At 45.3% G+C, this 21898-nt stretch overlaps 2 protein-coding genes across 2 annotated transcripts; one reads left to right on the plus strand and one right to left on the minus strand.

Annotated features, from left to right (window-relative positions):
• Positions 1 to 3504: 3504 nt before the first annotated feature.
• Positions 3505 to 11230, minus strand: pctp (phosphatidylcholine transfer protein). The gene is made up of 6 exons (XM_080511723.1): positions 10864 to 11230; positions 9566 to 9683; positions 6467 to 6546; positions 6216 to 6387; positions 5281 to 5348; positions 3505 to 3595 (listed from the first exon to the last, which is right to left on the minus strand). The coding sequence occupies exons 1-6, from the start codon at positions 10990 to 10992 to the stop codon at positions 3521 to 3523; spliced, it is 642 nt and encodes a 213-aa protein (XP_080367849.1). The 5' UTR covers positions 10993 to 11230; the 3' UTR covers positions 3505 to 3520.
• Positions 11231 to 12133: 903 nt separating this feature from the next.
• Positions 12134 to 17511, plus strand: tmem100a (transmembrane protein 100a). The gene is made up of 2 exons (XM_080511665.1): positions 12134 to 12488; positions 15352 to 17511. Exon 2 carries the CDS (start codon positions 15439 to 15441, stop codon positions 15850 to 15852), a length of 414 nt encoding a protein of 137 aa, XP_080367791.1. The 5' UTR covers positions 12134 to 12488; positions 15352 to 15438; the 3' UTR covers positions 15853 to 17511.
• The last annotated feature ends 4387 nt before the right edge of the window (positions 17512 to 21898 follow it).

The raw sequence follows: 21898 nt of genomic DNA on the forward strand, positions 1-21898 counted from the left end.
CGCTTCTACAGTCGTCTGAATCACCACTGAGGCTCCGGACAGTTTGTAGAGTTATTATTCAACCTGGATGAATAATAACTCTTCATATATAGAATCTATAATAACAGTTCAGGAGGGAAAACAGCAGAAATCCGAGAGACGTTGATGCAGTGAGACGGTGACGTAGCGTTCCTCCCCTCCACCGTCGGTGAGTAGGTATCCACCGCCGGACGCTCCGCGCTTTCCCCCTTCGGAGTCGGACGCCGCGGCTCCGCGGGGCTCTGATGTTTTCTGTTATTTCGTTTCACTGCGGACGGGACCGAAGCCAGAAGTTCAGCCGGAGAACGAAGCTCCGCCGCCAAGCCTAACAGTCGCACACGAAGCGGCTCCGCTTGTCGTCTGCAGGCCCAAATATATCCGGAGCAGAAACGTCTCCCGGAGGCGCCGCTGATTGTGTTTTACATCGATCTAATCTCTCAGCCGGCTTCGTGGACGTTTCGTCTCCAGGCGCTGCTGCCTGTCTTAGGGGTTTGTTTTTTTTTTGTTGTTATTCTGGGCTTTTCTTGGGGCTGTGCTTGACGGAGGGGAAGTGTCTGATGTCAGGCTCCGTTCCACGGCAACGTTTCAGGTGAAAACGCATAGTTTTTTTTTTTTTTTTTTTACATTTTCATTTCAGAACAGTTTCACGTTCACACGGCAGAGTCTTGAGGGGAAAACAATTGTCGGTTTCCATGGAAACGGCCGATAACCAACATTTTATGATGTCCAACAAAACTGTGACCCGGAAGAAGGAAGGAAGGAAGGAAGGGAGCCGCCGGTCAGCCTCAGAATACGGTCAGATTAGGTCATGTAATATTGTTCCAATAACATTTTAAAGAGCCAATAATTCAATAACTTGTCGATATTGTAATGAAATAGTCTAATTAAACCACGACCACGATTGCAATAAAGATCAGTGGCTCGTATGAATGAATGTCGACGATGCAACTGCAACTAAAATCTTTAATTTCCTTTTCAATTTATGGTTTTATTATATTGTCAATGACAGGGATTACATTTCAAAAGACTTTAAATATAATTCGTTAATGACGTAAACAGCGGTAATTAGATCAAATGTTATGGCATTATTTATATTAAAATAGCAAATTTACTACGACAAAGGCAAGTTTCTTTACTTTCTGTAAATCCAGATTATTTAATTAGTATTAAAGGAAAAAGTAAAGTCATTATTGATTTGGAGTCCAGGAGAATTAATGAACCCCGCTCCTTTTTTTTTTAATTTATTATTTATAGTAGATTCTTCTCTTTATTTAGATAAAAAAAATATATATTTTGTTATTTTTGATTGTCCTTTTGAAAAGAAGAGTTTGGGTCTAAAAAGGTTGATTCGGGTTTGAGGCAGGACCACGTGCAGTAACTATTTTTGACCACCAGGGGGAGAGAAACCTCACAGATGACGCCAAACAGCCTGAGATGATTATAATGAAGCAAAACTGAACAAAAAAAGACAATAAAAGTGTGTTAATACAGAAAAAATCACTGAGATTAATTCTTATAGTCACAAAAGAGAAACATAATGTGAAATGATGCATAATCTTCAGATTATCCTCAAATTGACCTTTAATCTCTAATAGTGAGACAGATAATAGAAGATAGTCGGAGGTTCCTTCTCTGCTTCAAAAAGTGCTTTGCAACGTTAGTCCGATTGTTTACCAGGATATGTGATTGATTGATCACTGATCAGTGTGAACATTCAGACTCTCGTTAAGGCAAAGAAACAAAAAAATAAAGGTCACCTGAGCAGTGAGCTCATCGGAAACATCTGCTCCGTGTGTGTGTGTGTGTGTGTGTGTGTGTGTGTGTGTGTGTGTTCTGGTTTCACTCCGTGCTCAAGAATGTTATCAGGAGGATTAGAGGTCGACCAGGAAGTGGACCCTGTAATTCATTGTTTCCACTGAGACCTCCTGTGAGACGCAAACTCAAGATTTCACACTTAAACCGCCGTATCAGACTGGAAACACCACACACACACACACACACACACACACACACACACACACACACACACACACACACACACACACACCACACACACACACACACACACACACACACACACACACACACACACACACACACACACACACACACACACACACACATTTATTCCTTTCTGCTGTTGTATTTGAATAATTTTGTAAAAAAAAATATATTTGACTATACATCGTTTGTTTTCCCACAACATGAAGCACGACGACTCTCAAACTCAAATTTTTTTTTAACAAATTCCCGGGAATATTTTACTCACAATACTTCTTCTGAGACGTGAGAACTTTGAACGTTACTTGATCCAGTGATAAAAAAAAAAAAAAAAAAAAAAGACAAAAATGTTTTTAAATAATAAAAAGACACGGTACAGTTCAGGTTTAATAGTGTCAGTAATCCAGCACTATTACACAGTAATCAGATTACAGAGATAAACATCTGTATGAGGTTTTTTTTTTCATTTATGAGTGATTTGTCCCCCAAAAAAAAGAAATTTAAAAAAAGACTCCAGTGAATTTAGAAGAACGAGGTAAAACACCCACAATGCATTTCACCAAACAGCCTCTGAGGGAAGAAGTCATGTGACGACCTGTAAACGTGGGATTGAAAAGCTCCTGAATCAAACCGTGGTGACGAGCCCACGTCCAAGAATCACTATCAACTCCGCCCCGGAGTTCACGAGCTGCTGAGCCAAGCCCCGCCTCCAATCGCAGGATGACCCGCAACGCAAGAGCACTTCCTGTTTCCCAATAAAGGTGCGGTCCGAGTGTTAAAATGACGTTTAAATTCTAACTTTTTAACTGCAGTCACTTATTTATGTCGTTCGCATGAACAGCTCCAAAATAAAGTGACTTGTATTCTCAATAATGTATTTTAACAACTTTTCACAAAAACTATCCCCCCGAATTACATGAAATTGATTAGATTTTAGGACGCTAATGGCAAATGGCTAACCGCTTCTGAATAAATCCCCCCAAAACTTGCAAAAAGATGTCAAAGGAGATCAGCGCCTGTTGTCATGGAGACGCTCAGTGTTTCACAGTGATGTAGCTACCTGACAGGCAAGTTAGCATCGATATGAGCCAACGGCTAACATGCTAGCGACGCCGCCTCGGATCCGCAAACAAATGTGGCATCGACGAAAGGTCTGCGCTCTACCGAGTGTAGCTCTAGTTTATTTTAAATATCGTGAAAACAGACATAATTATTTGAATTTTTAACTTCCTGTCGGCCAAATAGTTGGTAGATTGAGACGTTGAGATGATTCGTTGCTTTATAACTTAAAAAACAGAAACAAAAGAGCGTCGGTGACCTTCGACCTCGATGGACGGCCTTTAAATGAGGCGGCCGTGTCGCATGCACACGCCTGACATGCCACAGAACCAGCAGACAGACCACCCCCCCCCCCCCCCCCTCCCGCCACCAGCAGAGACAGTACACACACACACACCCACCCCCCTCCCCCGCCCCCCAAGCAGAGCCTCGTCCAGGCCCTTCACTTCTTCTGGCAGTAGGCGGCGTAGTTGCTGCAGGCCTTCTGCATGTCGGTGAGGAAGTTTGGGACGCCTTTCTGTTTCAGGAGACACAGAGAGACGAGTCCGTCAGTGACGTCATGGACACTCCAGCCAGAACCACCCACCCAGAACCACCCACCCACAACGACCCACCCACAACGACCCATCCAGAACCACCCACCCAGAACGACCCACCCAGAACGACCCGCCCACAACGACCCGCCCACAACGACCCGCCCACAACGACCCACCCACCCAGAACCACCCACAACGACCCACCCACAACGACCCACCCACAACGACCCACCCAGAACGACCCACCCAGAACGACCCATCCAGAACCACCCACCCAGAACCACCCACCCACAACGACCCACCCAGAACCACCCACCCACAACGACCCACCCAGAACCACCCACCCAGAACTTCCCACCCAGAACCACCCACCCACAACGACCCACCCAGAACCACCCACCCTCAACGACCCACCCAGAACCACCCACCCACAACGACCCACCCAGAACCACCCACCCAGAACTTCCCACCCAGAACCACCCATCCAGAACGACCCACCCAAGGACCCACCCACAACGACCCACCCACCCAGAACGACCCACCCACCCAGAACGACCCACCCACAACGACCCACCCACCCAGAACGACCCACCCACAACGACCCACCCACCCAGAACGACCCACCCACAACGACCCACCCAGAACGACCCGCCCAGAACGACCCACCCACAACGACCCACCCAGAACGACCCGCCCAGAACGACCCACCCACAACGACCCACCCACAACGACCCACCCAGAACGACCCACCCAGAACGACCCACCCACCCAGAACGACCCACCCACAACGACCCACCCAGAACGACCCGCCCAGAACGACCCACCCACCCAGAACGACCCACCCAGAACGACCCGCCCACCCAGAACGACCCACCCACAACGACCCATTCAGAACGACCCACCCACAACGACCCGCCCAGAACGACCCACCCAGAACGACCCGCCCAGAACGACACACCCACCCACAACGACCCACCCACCCAGAACCACCCAGAACAACCCACCCAGAACGCCAGCAGCAGAACATCTGCACACCTTGACACGCAGGAGAACCTAAAGTGAACAAAGGGGTGGAATGATGGGGAGACGAGGGGAGAACGACATTCCAGACGTCCACAAACGGTTCAGGAGCTCAAGTTTCCCCCAAACTCTTTCATCACTGGCGCTTTGAAGTGACAGTCTGATGCCCGTTTTATTGGAACTGTTGAGAACGTAAGCGACAGCGACGGGCTTCCTGTCGACTCGCGGACGGAGACGGAAAACGACGCTGACAGTACAATGCGTATGACGGAGTTCCACAGGGTTCCGTGTTCGGACCCCTACTTTTCACCTCACAATGCTTTTCGTGCTTCAAACAGAGACGGTCTCCGTGACTCATCAACTCCACAGAATTCTTTCCACCACAAAAACACGTATTTCCCATCATCATGGATTCATTTGAAACAGTTGTGCTTGTTTCCAGGAACAACGGCTCTTCTCTCCGAGTGTAAATCACGCAGGACGCGTGACAAACATGCCGGGCAGCAGGAGCTCAGGCGTTTCCATGGAAACCTTGTTGTGTCCAGTGAGGAAACGCTTTGCATGTGACCCGTCGGCTCGTGTTCCGGCCCAGTTCCCTAAGCCGCTTCGGGGTTTTTACAAGTTGTGTCGACGTGGCGACGCTCACCTTCGCTGCCCAGTTGACCAGCCAGGATGGAATCATCCCACCTGGGTTGTCGAAGTAGTTCATGAACACTGTAGACACAAGATATTGATAGATAGATAGAAGGTAAGGTAAGTAAGGTAAGATAGATGAGTAAGGTAAGATCAGTAAAGTCAGGTAAGTAAGGTAAGATAGATAAGTAAGGTAAATAAGTAAGGTAAGATAAGTAAAGTAAGATAGATAAGTAAGGTAAATAAGTAAGGTAAGATAAGTAAAGTAAGGTAATTAAGGTAAGGTAATTAAGGTAAGGTAGATAAGCAAGGTAAGATACTGGTAAGATAAATAAGGCAAGATAGATAAGTAAGGCAAGATAAATAAGGCAAGGTAAGATAGATAAGTAAGGCGAGATAAATAAGGTAAAGTAAGATAGATAAGTAGGGCAAGATAAATAAGGTAACGTAAGATAGATAAGTAAGGTTAATTAGTAAGGTAAGATAAGTAAAGTAAGGTAAGTAAGGTAGATAAGCAAGGTAAGATAAAGTAAGATAAAAAAGGTAAGATAAGATAGATAAGTAAGGCAAGATAAATAAGGTAAGGTAAGATAGATAAGTAAGATAAGATAAATAAGGTAAGGTAAGGTAGATAAGTAAGGTAAGATAAATAAGGTAAGGTAAGATAAATAAGGTAAGGTAAGATAGATAAGTAAGGTAAGATAGATAAGTAAGGTAAGGTAAGATAGATAAGTAAGGTCAGATAAATAAGGTAAGGTAAGATAGATAAGCAAGGCAAGATAAATAAGGTAAGGTAAGATAGATAAGTAAGGCAAGATAAATAAGGTAAAGTAAGCAAGGTAAGATAGATAAGTAAAGTCAGGTAAGTAAGGTAAGATAAATAAGGTAAGGTAAGTAAGGTAAGATAGATAAGTAAGGTAAGTAAAGTACGACAAGACAAGACTCCACCTTTGGTCCCGCCCGCCCCGTCGCTCTCCATGGCGATGCTCTGCTTGTAGTCGTTGACGCGCACCACGCCGCCGCGCTCCGGACACGCCGCCTGCGGCGAGCTGCGGGCCAGGATGACCCAGATCTTCCTGCCGTCCACCTCCAGGTCCCTGCGCTCCCTGACGTAGACGTACTGGAGGTGGGCGGAGTCAGGGAGCACCAGCTCTGAGGGCGGAGCGCCGCCTAGCTAGCCACGCTGGGCGGAAGGATACGTCTCTGTTGGACATCGCGAGGGGGTACTTCACCTGCCAGTAGATCGCCCTCTGGCCGTCAAAGTCGTCCTCGTAAAGCTCTGGAGCACAACAAACACTTGTGAGCGCCCCCTGCTGGAGGAGGGAGGGACTGGGAGCCAACTGGAGGAGGACGCAAAGGATCCGAGAAACACTGTAAACTTTTTTAAAGGCGATTAAAACCATTCGTCCTTTGTAAATACACAGAAATGACGTAGCAGAATATGACTTTATGCATTTATTTGTTTGTTTTGTTACCTTTGCAACTTTTTGCAAAGCACGCAAGGCAACGATTCGGCCCAGAAGGTGATGTTTTCATCTGCGTGTATTTATTTATAAGTATGTATGTATTTGACCAACGTTTCACAAAAACCACACACCTAAATTACGTGAAATGATTTGTCATCATCGAAAGATCAATCCATTAGATTTTGGGACGTTAATGTTTTTCAAAATAAATCCCGTAAACTGTGAAAATCTGTGAGATCAAAGAAGATCAGCGTCTGTTGCCACGGAGACGCTGCCTGCTCAGTGTTTCACAGTGACGTAGCTCCCTGACAGGCTAGTTAGCATCCCATTGAGCTAACGGCTAACATGCTAGCGATGCTAACTCTGTACCACAAACAAATTGGCGTTGGATAAGTTGATATAAAGGGGCGGAGTTTCTAAGTTCATCTTCTCTCTGCTCCCTTCGTGCAAGAATACGAAAACATTTGTTCTGCATCGTATTGAATTGTCTGTTTTTCTTCTTTTTACGATGAATGAAAAACTGAAATAAATTTAAGACCTTGTTCACACGACTACGTTTTCAAGTGAACACACAAACATTTCACAGTCACTGAAAACACAATTTTTTTTTTTAAACGGCTGTGAAGATGGAACTTTTTGAAACTGCTCCAACTCCATCTCCGTGGAAACGGGGGCAAAACAAGACTATATGAAAACAAACTAGACGTTTTGTGTCCTCACTAGAAATCGTCGTCAACGAGGCATTAAAAGTTCAACGCTGCAGCATTTCCCCCCGTTTTAACAGTATTAAAGCATCGTTTACACCCAGAGAGTCAACATATCTCCTTGTTGGCGCTTTTAATTTGTAATCAAGGAAGAAGTGACGTTTTGTCACCGGTTTCGTCAATCTTCCTCTTTCAGGTGTTTTGGTGAGAAAAAAAGGTTGTAAAAGTTTAACACAACATGACAAACACAAACCTGAAATTCTTTTAAATTATTAATTAACTTCTGGGCATATGGAATTTCACATTACGCACACACAAACACATATATATATATATATATATATGTGTGTGTAAATATAGATTATCTATTGTCTCTGAATATATTTTCACAAGCTATAATTTCTTTATTTATATTATCATAAAGAGTACATGTATGTATATATATATACTCTTTATGATAATATATATATATATATATATATAGATATACTCTTATTCGTATACTCTTTGATAATATAAAGAAATTATAGCTTGTGAAAATATATTCAGAGACAATAGATAATCTATATTTACATATACTCACACATTAATAAACACACACCTCGTATATACAACTAACATGCCTGAAAAGAGGTAGAAAAAAGTAAAACTTTTCTAATTCCATCCCTTCTCTAATATTCAATAGTTCTGTATTGTAATTATCTTTCTGTATTAAAAATATTAATCATTATATATCTAAACAAATGCAGTAAGAGTGCTACATAATACAGGAGGCACACATATACATTTGAAGCACAGATATACATACGTACACAAACATATATAAAGAAGAATTTGAAGCTTTTCATTCAATGCTCCTCTTCCACGTTTCCAATCTACATCAAATCTACCAACAGACCATCTGTACAGCTTTGTTTACAGCGGAAGAGACTCCTATATAACATGAAACGAACAACAAAATGATGATTTCACAGCCGAAATTACAAACTACTGCACAGACGGACCTCTAAAGCGAGTTAAAGTCCTAGTGAAATGAAGATTCCACCTCCAAAACACTCTGGTGTCGCTTCTAGGATCATTTTTATGCAAACTGGCTGAAGGGTAAAATGTTAAAACACGTCAATCTGTGAGAAAATAGCCCATAAACAGGTATTTCCTCTGCTGGGCGGAGCTTCTGACAATAATAGAGTGACATCACGAGTTGTGCACACGCCCAAGTTGTGTTTACATTATGGAGGATCAGAGTTTTGACCACGAAGAGGCTGAATTTAACCATATTTCATCATCATGGTCATTTCAAACCCAGTGATTGATGAAGAAGACACAGAAGGTGGTTCTGCCATCGGTGACCCCGTCTGGAACATGTTTGAGGAAGCAGAAGACGCTTCGTCCTCCATTCGTCCTCGTCTCCTCGCCTCAGCAGCCGCCAGTTTTCACCTTTGAGGCTTTGAGGCTCCTGACTTTTGGCAGAACGACTTCCTGGATCCAACATGTCGAAGAGCTTTTCTGACTGCGCGGAATCACCGGAGATGAGTCCAGGAATTACTTGATCGTCTACTAGCCGGGCGAGCTAGCGGCTAGCCGCTCCCGCTAGCTGGGTGAGCTAATGGCTAGCCGCTCCGGCCGCCTGTGCTCCCTTTCTCCTCTCTCTGGTCTCTTCCAGGCTCAATGTTTCGTCAAGGCTCATAAAACGCCGACTATAACTTCAAAACACTGTAAAAACTTGGATATTTAAGAGGAAACAAGCCGATATAAACACAACAGATGGAGATCTGCACAACTCTTGACGTCACGCCCACGAAGAAGGATTCCCCCGACTTCCTCGGCTGGAGATTAAAAATTCAAATAACTTTGTTATGCGACAACAGTGGTGGGGCAGAGTCGGAGGAACCTTACAAGTAGAACCCCAACTATCGTTTTTTGCAAAGTAGTGGGTTACATTTCACTGGGACTTTAAAGGAACACAAACAAGCCGGGACACTTGAGGCGTTACCTGCCGGTCGCTGCAGACGAGCATGAAACGAGGACAATACAGAGGTTTGAGTCAGTCTGCTGTGATTAATTAAAGGGGGTTTCTAAAAAAAGGGGGACGTGCAGGTTTTTGGCCCGGTGCTCCCGTGTTCCGTACCTTTGACGTATCCATCCCAGTTTTTCCGATACGCCAGGTCCATGTAGACGTCGGCGCACAGCTGGGCGGCGCAGGAGGCCAGCACGCCCTGCACCTTGTACTCGTAAAGTGACGTCTCCTGCGAAGCAGCACACCAGAGCCTGTTTGTCTCCCTCGCTCCACACCCCCGGGCCGGTAACTAATCCCAGAGCAACACCGCTCTGATTGGAGCCAGTCGCTCTCGCCCGCCACCAAATACAGGCCCGACCTGCTCACACACAACAAAGCAGGGAGGAACGCAACAACGAGACAAGCCTTCCTGAGGACGACGCTCACACAGGACATCACTCAGAGTCGTCTGATTCTAGAAGTGGAGAGAGTTTCGTGAATTGATGCAACAAACTTTAAAAAGGTTTGAAAACAAATAAAAAATACTAAACATCTCACGCAAACTGGGAACTTCCCGCTTACGGTTCACTAGTTCCTTAAAGCTCCCTCCAGAAAACTACATCTGTTGCCTCGACATCAGGAAGTCAAACAGCTGTTTACAAGTGAGGCCTGTTAACTTGAAAAACTATAATTTCCTCCATGTGTTGGCCTATATGGGTCATGGCAATAAGCTCTGTCAATTATTTGCACGTTTTAAAGTTGGAGGTTTTACTGTCACGTGACTAGAAAATAGGATTTTCCCCAACTGGTAGCACCAGTTCCCAGCTACACAGCTGCACTAAGAAAATGGAATTGGGTGTTACTTTTGTAAAGTACTTTGTGCTACTTGAGAAAACATATACTCCTTTAAAGATTTGTTTATTAAATAAACAAGTGAAACAGTTTCATGTTACTATTCTGGATTTACAATCACATTCCCTTAGAAATTAATAAAATACGAGATAATCAATTGGTTGTCTGTATGCCGAATTGAAAAGCGGATGTGTATAATTGAAAAACATATCAACATTAATGTTTTTATTTGGCAGTTTCTATCTTCCCCACGTCGAGAAAGCTTAAGTTCGCAGTTTTGTGAATGGAGTCTGGCCTGGTTAAGTCGGCCGGCGTCCGCACGCGTCGCTCAGCTTCCCGATATTTTCCATCGCGGTCTCGAGGACATCAGCCGATCATGTTTATTGATCACAACCGCTTTTCGACCAATATACACACGCGCTGAGGGTTTTTAGTGGAGCTGAAAGGGAAGCGGGATCGACGCGGACGCGTACAGAACCAGACTCCATTCAAAGTCCCGGGTGATTTAGTACCGGGCTGCACTGCAGCAGAACCGGGACTCTGACCCCCCCCCCCCCCGGTCGCTCCCCGGTTCCTACCTGGTCGAACAGCCGGTAGATCTTCACCCCCATGGTCTCGGTGAACAGCTCCCATCCTCCGTCCAGCCGCGGGGCGTCCAGCTCCGACCAGGCGCCCTGGAACTCCTCCTCCGAGAACCGCAGCGACATGACGCCCGGAGAGGCGCCTCGAGGGCCGGGTGGAGGGAACCGCGAGAGGCCGCTGGATCACACCGGGGACACACACACCGGGGGGACACACACACTGGGGAACGGAGATAAATACACAAACACACACACACACACACACCGGAGAAAGAAACGCGAACTGTCTCACATAAACACACACACACACACACCTGACACTGGACACACACACTCTGACAGTAACACACACCGGATCTACAGCAGCAGCAGTCACAATAAAACACACACACACGCGCGCGCGCACACGCACACACGCGCACACACACAGGCTGTCAAACTGCTTTCACTTCGACTACAGATAATACACTTTCTATAATAAATAATAAAAGAGAGAGAGGGGGGAGGGAGGGAGAGAGAGAGAGAGACAGGGGGAAAGCAGAGAGAGAGGGAGAGGGAGAGGGAGAGGGAGAGGGAGAGGGAGAGAGAGACAGAGAGAGAGACGGGGGAAGCAGAGAGGGAGAGAGAGTGGGAGAGGGAGAGAGAGGGAGGGGGAGAGAGAGAGGGGGAGAAAGAGAGAGAGAGAGGGGGGGGAGAAAGAGAGAGAGGGATGGAGGGAGAGAGAGAGAGAGGGAGAGAGAGAGAGAGAGAGAGAGAGAGAGAGAGAGAAGCGGTCACAGTATTTTATGCAGTACTTCATCAATAGCGCAATAATTTCCACTCCATCAGTTTGTTACAGATGTTTTACTTTAGCAGGTAGAAACGTTAGTTTTCTCCTCGATCTGTCGTTTACTGATGATTTATTCTCAATGTGTAAATAATATATGTGATTGAATAATATGTGATTGAATCTGCTGGAATAACAAGAGAACCAATTAAATAAATACAGTAAAAACAATAAACAACACAACTGTTGAAAAAGTATTAAATATCTGACAGGTTTTGATATTTAAGGTTAAAAAACTATTTTGGTGACTGCAGTGACACTGTATTGGACCGGCGTGGCAATAAGGTGGCGAAGTGTATGGATTTCAAAATAAGTGCATCAGAGTTTTATTTTGAAAGTCTTGACCGGATCTGGAAGTTTCCCGTTATCCAGCTTCACCTCAGTCACAGATATTTGAAGTGGTGTGTGAATGAGATGTTTCAGTCCTGCAGGACTCACGAGCTCACTGGACGTTACTGCTGCTCTCTCTCTCTCTCTCTCTCTCTCTCTCTCTCTCGCTCTCTCTCTCTCTCACACACACACACAGGCACGCGCACATACACACTTACACTGACCCCCCCCCCCCCACACACACACACACACACACACTTCTCTGGACTCATACTCAGGCTTGGGATTCACACACTTACACACACTCTGACTGGACTCACACACACTCTTTCTCTGGACACACACACGCGCACACACACACACACACACACACACACACACACACACACACTCACACTCACACTCACACTCACACTCACACTCCCACACACACACTGGAGACGTCGACATGGAAAACACCAACAAGGTAACGATACTTTCCTCTTTCCAGCGTTACACTTTCTTACTGCCTGAATTAGAAAACTCCTGAAAATGTGTATTTAAGTACATCTGCTGTTACAGTGCCAGTATAAGTACTCTCAGAAAGTATCGGTTACTTCTTAACCACGTTATATTATAATGATTTCAATGTGTAAAAAGTTCCCATTGTAATGATGACGTGAACTCAACGGTAAATAATGCAGAGATAAAGCAGGAAGAAGTATTTAGATACAAAAGTATCCAAGTAAATAACATGTGGTCAGACTAAAATTACCTTAAAATCAAAACTGTGCATGAGTGAAACTACAAGTTACAAAGTTACAAATACTCCCATTGCTGTAACTAGGTAGTATTTTTTATACTTTTTGATAAGTTACTTAACTTCTATGTCAGGGTAATTTACACCTTTAATCTAATCCAAATAGTTACTTTAGTACTTTTTAAAAGCACTTTTAAGTTGTGAATGTCATTCATACTTAAGTAAAATGTAATCCTACCAATGTCTTACTAAAGTATCAAATTATAAATACTAAAATTACTGTAATCCAGTATTAACTCAGGTTGTTTTTCCCGAGTTGCAGTTTTACTTAAGAGCAATACTTCATAAACTCTGACTTTTAAAATTCTGATCAACTTCTAAATAGAGGAGAAAGTAAATAATTACTAATTCTCACAATATTGTAATTAGGTAGTACTTTAATAGTAGTGAAGTAAATTACATGCTGTGTATTGTACTTAAGTATGAATGAAAGTACTTTAAAATGCTTTAAAAAGTAACTATTTCGAGTAGATTAGGCGTAAACTATTCCTAATCTATTACTTTGAAAGTAGTTAAGTAGATTAAATGGTAAAGATTATATTTAGGTATGAGAGCTATTATAAAAAATGACCTGAAAAAAGTTTGAAAATACTACTTGATTCAAGTAATTTGAGTATCGGTAATTTTATGCCTCCATATGTTCTCATTAGTGACTTTTGGTTTTAAAAGTATTGATGCAGATTACTTATTGTTTTTCTACTAAAGTATAAGTAACGTCACATACTTGAAAATAAAACATTTTAAAAGTACCAGTACTCAAAAATACTACATAGTTACCATGATGTGAGTATTCGTAATTCATTACACAGACCCTTGGTGTGAGTTGTTTTCATGTACGAGTAAAATTACATGTCTGGTGAGGAGGTACTACATGAAGTAATAATACTCCAAAATAGAGTATTTCTAATTTATCACTCTGACATCAGAGTTTATTCTTATCAGTTTGTACTCGACTGACTCATTTATGAAGAGAGTACTTTGTGTGTGTGGGTACTTTTACTTGTAAAGTACTTTTCAAGTAATTTAACAGTACGAGTACTTCAGTGGAAACTGTCAGTATTTGTTCCTGTTTGGTGAATAAAACTTTTCTTCTGAGCTGTTCAGTCGCAAACTCAAAATTAATTCGTCCAACTTTTCCTTCGTAGTCAAAATTCTGATTTTCTTGCACGTCAGTTTCACGACAACGATACGACAGCGAGATGATACCGATACGATAACGATACAACGGGACGATACGACACGACAATAACGATACAATAACGATATGGTAGCGATACGATGATGATACGATAATGATACAATAACGATACGATACGAAAACGGTGCGATAACAGTATGATAGCGATACGATGATGATACGATAGCGATACGATAACGAGATGATGAATCTCACATTGCTGGCGTTTTTCCTCTGAGTCCATTCAGCGTCAACGTGCAGCAGAGAAACAAGTTGATAATTCGATAATACATTTGTAATAAATTGCGCAGCTCAAGATTCTCCAGGTCCGTCAAGTCACAGATGGTCCGTTAAGTTTCTTTCACCAACGAACGCTGCGGGAAAGTTTTATGTTTGTGTGCTTGGATTTATTTATTTATTTATTGGTTTGTATGTGTTTTGTGAACTGAATTGCATTTTGGGACGTTGGCGGCGAAACGTTTCCGAATAAATCCCAAAAAACTGTGGGGAGAAAAAAAAAGCCCCATACCAAGTAGATGAGAGGCTCCTCATCGATGAGGTCAGCGTCTGTTGCCATGGCGACGCTCAGTGTTTCACAGTGACGTAGCGACCTGACAGGCGAGTTAGCATCGATACGAGCTAACGGCTATCAGGCCAGCGATCAGTTCCACTAACAAATGTTGGCGACGGTCTGCGCTCTACCGAGCGTAGCTCTACTATTTTAGCGAGTTCTTCTTCCCGCTGCGACCTCAAGCTGTCTGGCGCCCCCCGGAGGAGGGTCAGAAAAAAAACGTCTGTGTCGTTCCAAAAAGTTCCTCCCAGATTCTGTTTGGCTCTGAAATAAAAACCCTGTTCAGTTCAGTTCTTGGCTCGACGGTGGAATTTTCTTTCTGCCGAGTTTCAAATCTTCCTGTTTTGTTTACACGAGTATAAACAAAGGACTGGATCCAAACGGACTCCGGCGGAATATCTCCTTTTCGAATCGTAAACAAAAAGACGAAACCGCTGCTCCCCCCCCCCACCCCCGACATCTGGCAGCCCGCCGCTCCCCCGGAGCGCCGGCGTCTCCCGGCAGCAGATGTGAGCGGGGGAATAATCAGCGCTTGTGAAATAGCTGCTGATTCCGAGGCTGCTTGCGTTTCACTGTAATGTCATATCCTGCGCTCTCCAGGGAATGTCTCAGCTCGTGCTGCGCCCGGCGCTCCTGCGTCATCCCGCGCCGCCGAGGTCACGCCGGGGTCGCGCGGGTTTATTGAAGCAGCATGTGGCGGCCGGCCCGGGTTGTGAAACGAGGCGGCGGAGTGCAACAAAGGGGGGGTTTGGGGGCTGACGACTGCCGCTGTGTGTCCGCAGGCCGGACGGCGGTGAGGAAGAGGAGCGGCGGCGCCACGACGACGACGACGACCACCACCACCATCTGGGGCTGGTTAACCGCCGGCGATGCCAGAAGAAGCTGAGAAGGACGCCATGAGAACGCCGGCGACCCCCGAGAAGGCCGGCGGCACCGAGCCGCCGCCGCCGCCGCCCGCCACCGCCGCCACGGTGAACATCCCGCTGGTGAACGAAGTCCAGCTGACGGCGGCCACCGGCGGCGCCGAGCTCTCCTGCTACCGCTGCACCGTGCCGTTCGGCGTGGTGGTGCTCATCGCCGGCGTGGTGGTCACGGCGGTCGCCTACAGCTTCAACTCGCACGGGTCGACCATCTCGTACTTCGGCCTGGTGCTGCTGTCGGCCGGCCTGGTGCTGCTGGCGTCCAGCGCCGTCTGCTGGAAGGTGCGGCTGGAGAGGAAGAAGGAGCGGCGGCGGGAGAGCCAGACCGCCCTGGTGGCCAACCAGAGGAGCATCTTCAGCTGAGGCCGGCCCGACAACCACAGACTCTGCGGGGGGGCGGAGCCCCCGACGCCGTTCTGACTTCGGACCAGCTGCTGGCCGACGTCGGATCCCCGAGCCGCCGGAACTCTCACGGAGCTCGACGGCGGCGGATTTATTTGTCAAGAGGACGTCGAGCATCTGGCGAACTGGGAACGCAGCCAGGGGGAACGCATCGCCATTGAGATGAATTACCGCCGTGCGAAGCCGTGAGGAGGAAGAGTCCTATTAATCCTTGGGAGTGGGGGGAGGGGGGGGGGGGCTGGAAACACCACAACAACTGTTCACGCTTCACTAACGACGCGTCGACACGCACACGTCGCTGGTAAACGGCGGCAGAAGTCCGGTACGGCGTTCCGACTGTCGCGGGAACTTTTACGGTTTATTCTCTTCAAGCACTTTCAACCTTCATACTCACTATTAAACTTTTGTTATCGATTAAGTCAAACATGGGAATGTTTATTTTTACGACGACGACTTTGACCCGACTTAAATCGGGGAAGTCAAACCTTGACCTCGGGACGGACGAGTTTTAGTCGCACCAGCAAAACGCCAAAATGTATGTTTAGTTCTCGCGTGAAAAAAAACACACGATTGTGAAAATCTGTACATTTAATGCGATTTACGAAAACTTTCTCAAATGAACTGTTTCTGTTTCTTTTTAGGGTAACGTAAGGAAAAACAAAAAAAAAGCCTCTCTGAGCCCGGATTCCGACAGGAAGCAGCACGTTTTCATAAAGTCGCGTAATTCTTTTGGCGCTAGCTGAACGAGCGTTACCTGTAGGGGAACTAACTTCCAACGCTGCATCACAGATCTCCGTACTTTGAGCATCGCTGCATTCTGGTGTTCGGTTCCAGTTCTCAGAGTAGCGTCACCACTTCTTCCAGAAACAGTCGGACCCCTAGTGGACAGATGAGGAACAGCAGCGAGCTTCACGAGTACAATTTTAACTATTTCAAGACTCCGATCGTCGCCGCGTTCTACTGGTTAGTTTCAGATCTCAGAGTAGCAATACGATGTCTTACAGAAACAGGCTGCCCCCTAGTGGACAATGGAGGAACAGCAGCTAGCGTCATCAGTGGGATTCCGGTTAACGTGCTGTTTGCTTCCTCGTCACAACCCGCTGGTTTGACGCCCTGAATTAATTTGTATTGTGGCAAATATCGTCCGAAATGATTGTGAAATATATGAAATGTATGTGCTGTAACTTCACCTTTTGCATGAATTAATTGGTAACTGGATGCTACGAGTTTTAATAAAATTGATTCTCAAACACACCAAAATCTTTTCTGGAAAATAAAATAAAACTTTAGTAAGTTAGCGATGCATTACTAAAGCAAATACAAATATTTGACATGTGGAATGTGCTTTAGGAAACAACAGCATTCGATGACTGAAAATGGTGAAGATATATATATGGAAGTGTGGTGAAGAAACATGGGAATAATATCGTTCTTTTCATAAGTAAATTGACGTTGGAAAGAGTTTTCAAAAATGTAAACAAATGTTCATTCACAGGAAAATTTGAAATTCAAATATTTCTTAAATATTCAGTTGAGTTCATTATGAAAATGTGTTGTTTTTTTTATTATTTGAGCACATTTGTATTTTAAAATCTGAACTACTTTTATTAAAATATGTCAATGTTTTATTTTTTGTTGTCAATACCACGTAGCTTAAAGTATCGTACAGTTCTCAGATTTAGTTTCTTACATAACGGGTAACGTCGTCAAGTTCAGCAAATTCATGATCTTTTCTTGAACCGGGCCAAGAACGATTCACACTTTAAAAAAAAAATGGACATCATGCCAGCTAACTAATGCTAAGCTAACAGGTGTCGGTTCACATGACGACGGTGCTCAGAGTCACTGAAAACGTATCTTTTTCAGCATATCTGAGGTTTCCGTGGAAACAGGCAATGGTTGTAGACCGTTGCCGTGTAAACGTGAAACTTTTCTGAAACGAAGACGCAAAAAACCCCCGATGTGTTTTAACTTGAGCCGTCGTCATGGAAACAGGACCCCAGTCTCCAAACTTGTGTCAGAGTTTCTTAGAGAGCCCAACAATCGTTTTTGTTTTTTTTTTTTGATCTCGCGATAGAAAACAGCGAGAGTTAACACAATGGAAGAAACGACATGCTCGCCGTCCACAGGATTCTAAATCAAAATCATGATATTTTCTACTTCGCCGGCGAGTTTCAGCTCCTAAAATCACAGTTTGAGTTCAGAGTCCATCAGATGAGAAACCTGAGGAATTACATTTTTTTTTTTTTAAAAGCCAACCGGCTCCCGCCCAGTTTGAGGAGCAGCACATGAAGGGATGTTGTGCTGTCGAACACATTGACTCAATATTCCGGAAGATTCCAGACGGCGAGGCTTTCAAGGCGGGGAGGGAGCCGGAGTGACGTCAGAGAAGTGACGAGCTTCCAGATCAACATTCAGCTCTTTGCTTTGTGTTGAATTGAAGGAAATGATTAGCAGGAATACAGAACGAAGGCGCGTCTCCGTCTTCTCATGCAGAAACCTGCGTGACGACAAGATTTTATTTACTATTTATTATAATTTCTCGTTTTTTTAACTTGTTTTTTTTTATCTTCACCAAGGAGACAGACTGCCTTCATCCTGCACAAGTCTGGAAATCATTATGTATTAAAAATAATCTACATTATATTGTAGATTGTAGATTATATTGTATATTTTCTAATCCATTTTCAAATTATTATTTTTTTTAAATAGAAAAACAATGGAAAATACAAATTGGAAACACTGAGAATTCCTATAATGAAGAAAATAATTATTATCGCCAAGTGATTTTGTATTTTCTTCTAATAAACAGTTGATTTATGCACTTCAAATCCTTTACATAATTACAAAATATATATTTAAATCTAATACATAAAGTACATTTCAGTACATTAAAACATACTTTTATATACAAAAAAGTAAGAAATTGCCACATTGGAGATACTGGGAGTTATTACAATATAATTACTGAATAAAAAAGTATTTCCAAATATGTGTACTTTTTTTATATGGACTTAAGTGTCTGCAATAAAGATTTTTTTTTTAAATAGATGGTCATAATATGAAATGTAATGTACACACTTAGAAAAGTCTATATTCCTTTTTAAATAATATTTATAGGCCATTTATATTATTTTATATTATTAAATATTAGAAAATTCGATTTTTTTTTTGTGTTAAAATATATTCCTTTAAATATAAAAAGTAGAGAAAAAGACTGTTCTGGTAATTTTGTCATTTTTGCTTATAAAAACACCAACCTGTGACTAAACAGTGGCTGCTGAGTGATGGAGGTGAGAGTGAACGTTGTGTTGCCGGGAGGCTTCGTGTCGTCACCCTGGAGGACTTTGTGCTGGACTCTGAGGACAACGCAGCGCCGGAGGACACAGACCGTAGTAGAAGGAAGGGGAACTCTCCCGTTTGACCCCGCCGGGTTTTAAATAGCCGGCGCAGGAAAGCGTATTTATAGGCGGCTTTTGCGTTGCTATGCGTCCGCGTGACACCAGACCCTACAACTCGACGCTCCGCTTGCGTCAGAGCAGAACCGACAACACACCGGGGGGAGATCACCACCACGGAGCGTGCACGGAGGCGGGCTCGTGCACACACTCACACACACACACACTGGAGTATCGGAGGGGAACATTTAAGGGACACATGACGCGGCGGCGGCTCCTCGTCAGGTTTGAGGCCCGAGAGCTGGAAAAAACAAGAGACCTGATCTGCAGACTGACAGCTGCTCTACGTCTGCGTCTGCAGGGTCCTCTGGGGACCGGGGTCCAGGGACCGGGTACTGGGGTCTGGAGACCAGGTACTGGGGTCTAGGGATCGGGGACTAGGTACTGAATACTGAGGTCTGGGGATCAAGGACTGGGTACTGGGGTCTAGGGATCGGGGACTGGGTACTGGGGTCTGGGGATCAAGGACTGGGTACTGGGGTCTAGGGATCGGAGACTGGGTACTGGGGTCCGGGGATCAAGTACTGGGTACTGGGGTCTAGGGATCGGAGACTGGGTACTGGGGTCCGGGGATCGGGGACTGGGTACTGGGGTCTAGGGATCGGAAACTGGGTACTGGGGTCCGGGGATCGGGGACTGGGTACTGGGGTCTGGGTACTGGGATCTGGGGATCAGGGACCAGGTACAGCAGGAGACCCGACTGCATGCGTCATTTTCAGGACTCACATGGTTTTAATTCCTCTGCTGAACCACGAGACTGAAAGATTTCTTCAATAAACAACCAGAGAGAGAGAGAGAGAGAGAGAGGGGGGGGGGGGGGGGAAGCAAAAAGAGGGGGAAAGCAGAGAGGGAGAGAGCGACAGAGAGAGAGGGAGAGAGAGAGAGAGAGAGAAAGAGAGAGAGACAGGGGGAAAGCAAAAAGAGGGGGAAAGCAGAGAGGGAGAGAGAGACAGAGACGGAGAGAGAGAGAGGGAGAGAGAGAGAGGGGACACAAAGAGAGAGGGAAAGCAGAGAGGGGTAGAGAGAGAGAGAGACAGAGAGAGACAGAAAGAGCGACAGAGAGGGACAGCAAAGAGAGGGGGAAAGCAGAGAGAGAGAGAGAGAGACAGAGAGAGCGAGAGAGGGGGAGAGAGAGAGAGACAGAGACAGAAGGGGAAAGCAGAGAGAGAGAGAGGGAGAGGGAGAGAGAGAGGGAACGCAAAAAGAGGGGGAAAGCGGAGAGAGAGAGGGGCAGAGGGAGAGAAAGACAAGGGGAAAGCAAAATAGAGGGGGAAAGCAGAGAGAGAGAGAAAGAGAGAGAGGGAGAGGGAGAGAGAGACAAGGGGAAAGCAGAGATGGAGAGAGAGAGAGAGAGAGAGAGAGAGGGAGGTCTGGATGTGGGACCAGGTCAGTGAGATATGAAGAACTTTAAATTTCACGCCATGTTTGAGCTGTGTGACTCAGATTAAAGCTAATGAGGCTAATGAGGCTAACAGGCGTCCCGCCAGGTCCAGATCAAACCAGCAGGCGTGAAACCAGCTGACAGCTGCTCTAAGACCTGGACCCGGGTGGTGGCCCGGTTTCAGACCTGGACCTGGGCAGGGGCCCCTGGTCTGAGTCCTCGTCTGCCCGCTGCGGTCCAGCTCACGTTGGGCCCGTTGGACCTGTACCGTTTCAGGGAGAGTCCACTTCAGTTGCTTGGGTGTGAACGCTACCCGGACCCCGATCCGGATCAAGGAAGTGAACTCTGGTCCACTTGAAAACCTGGGTCTGGGTTCACTGGTAAGTGGACTGAGGTCCAGATCAGGAACCTTGTGAATGTTTATAGACCATCAGGGACCATCAGAGACCACCAGGGACCATCAAGTGGAGGAACACCAAGGACGTGGCCGAGCACAGTGCATTCTGGGTAGAGAACAGACGACGCGAACAGCCCAAATCTGAAGAAGCAGAAAAAAAATATGTTGAAAAATGTCTAGTGGGGAAACGAGGAGTAGTGAAGAAGAAGGCATGGAATAGAGACGGAGTAGAGAGGAAGAAGAGAGGAAAAAGAGAGGAAGAAGAGAGGGAGTAGAGAGGAAGAAGGGAGAAAAAAGAGAGGAAGAAGAGAGGGAGTAGAGGGGAAGAATAGAGGAAAAAGAGAGGAAGAAGGGAGGAAAAAGGAAGAAGAGAGGGAATAGAGGGAGTAGAGAGGAAATAGAGAGGAAGTAGAGAGGGAGAAGAGAGGAAAAAAGAGGAAGAAGTGAGGGTGAAGAGAAGGATGGTACATCCGAAATGTCTCTCCTTTCTCCTTATCTATGGACTTTCACTTAATCCCTGGATGACATCACGGGATTGAGGAAAGGTGTTAGGAGCTTCCTAAAGGAGTTAAGGAAAGGTGTTAGGAGGCTTTCTAAAGGAGTTAGGAGAGGTGTTAGGAGGCTTTCTAAAGGAGTTAGGAGAGGTGTTAGGAGCTTCCTAAAGGAGTTAAGGAAAGGTGTTAGGAGCTTCCTAAAGGAGTTAAGGAAAGGTGTTAGGAGGCTTCCTAAAGGAGTTAGTGAAAGGTGTTAGGAGGCTTCCTAAAGGAGTTA

Source organism: Blennius ocellaris (genome assembly GCF_963422515.1).
Source record: "Blennius ocellaris genome assembly, chromosome: 16".
NCBI lineage: Eukaryota > Metazoa > Chordata > Actinopteri > Blenniiformes > Blenniidae > Blennius > Blennius ocellaris.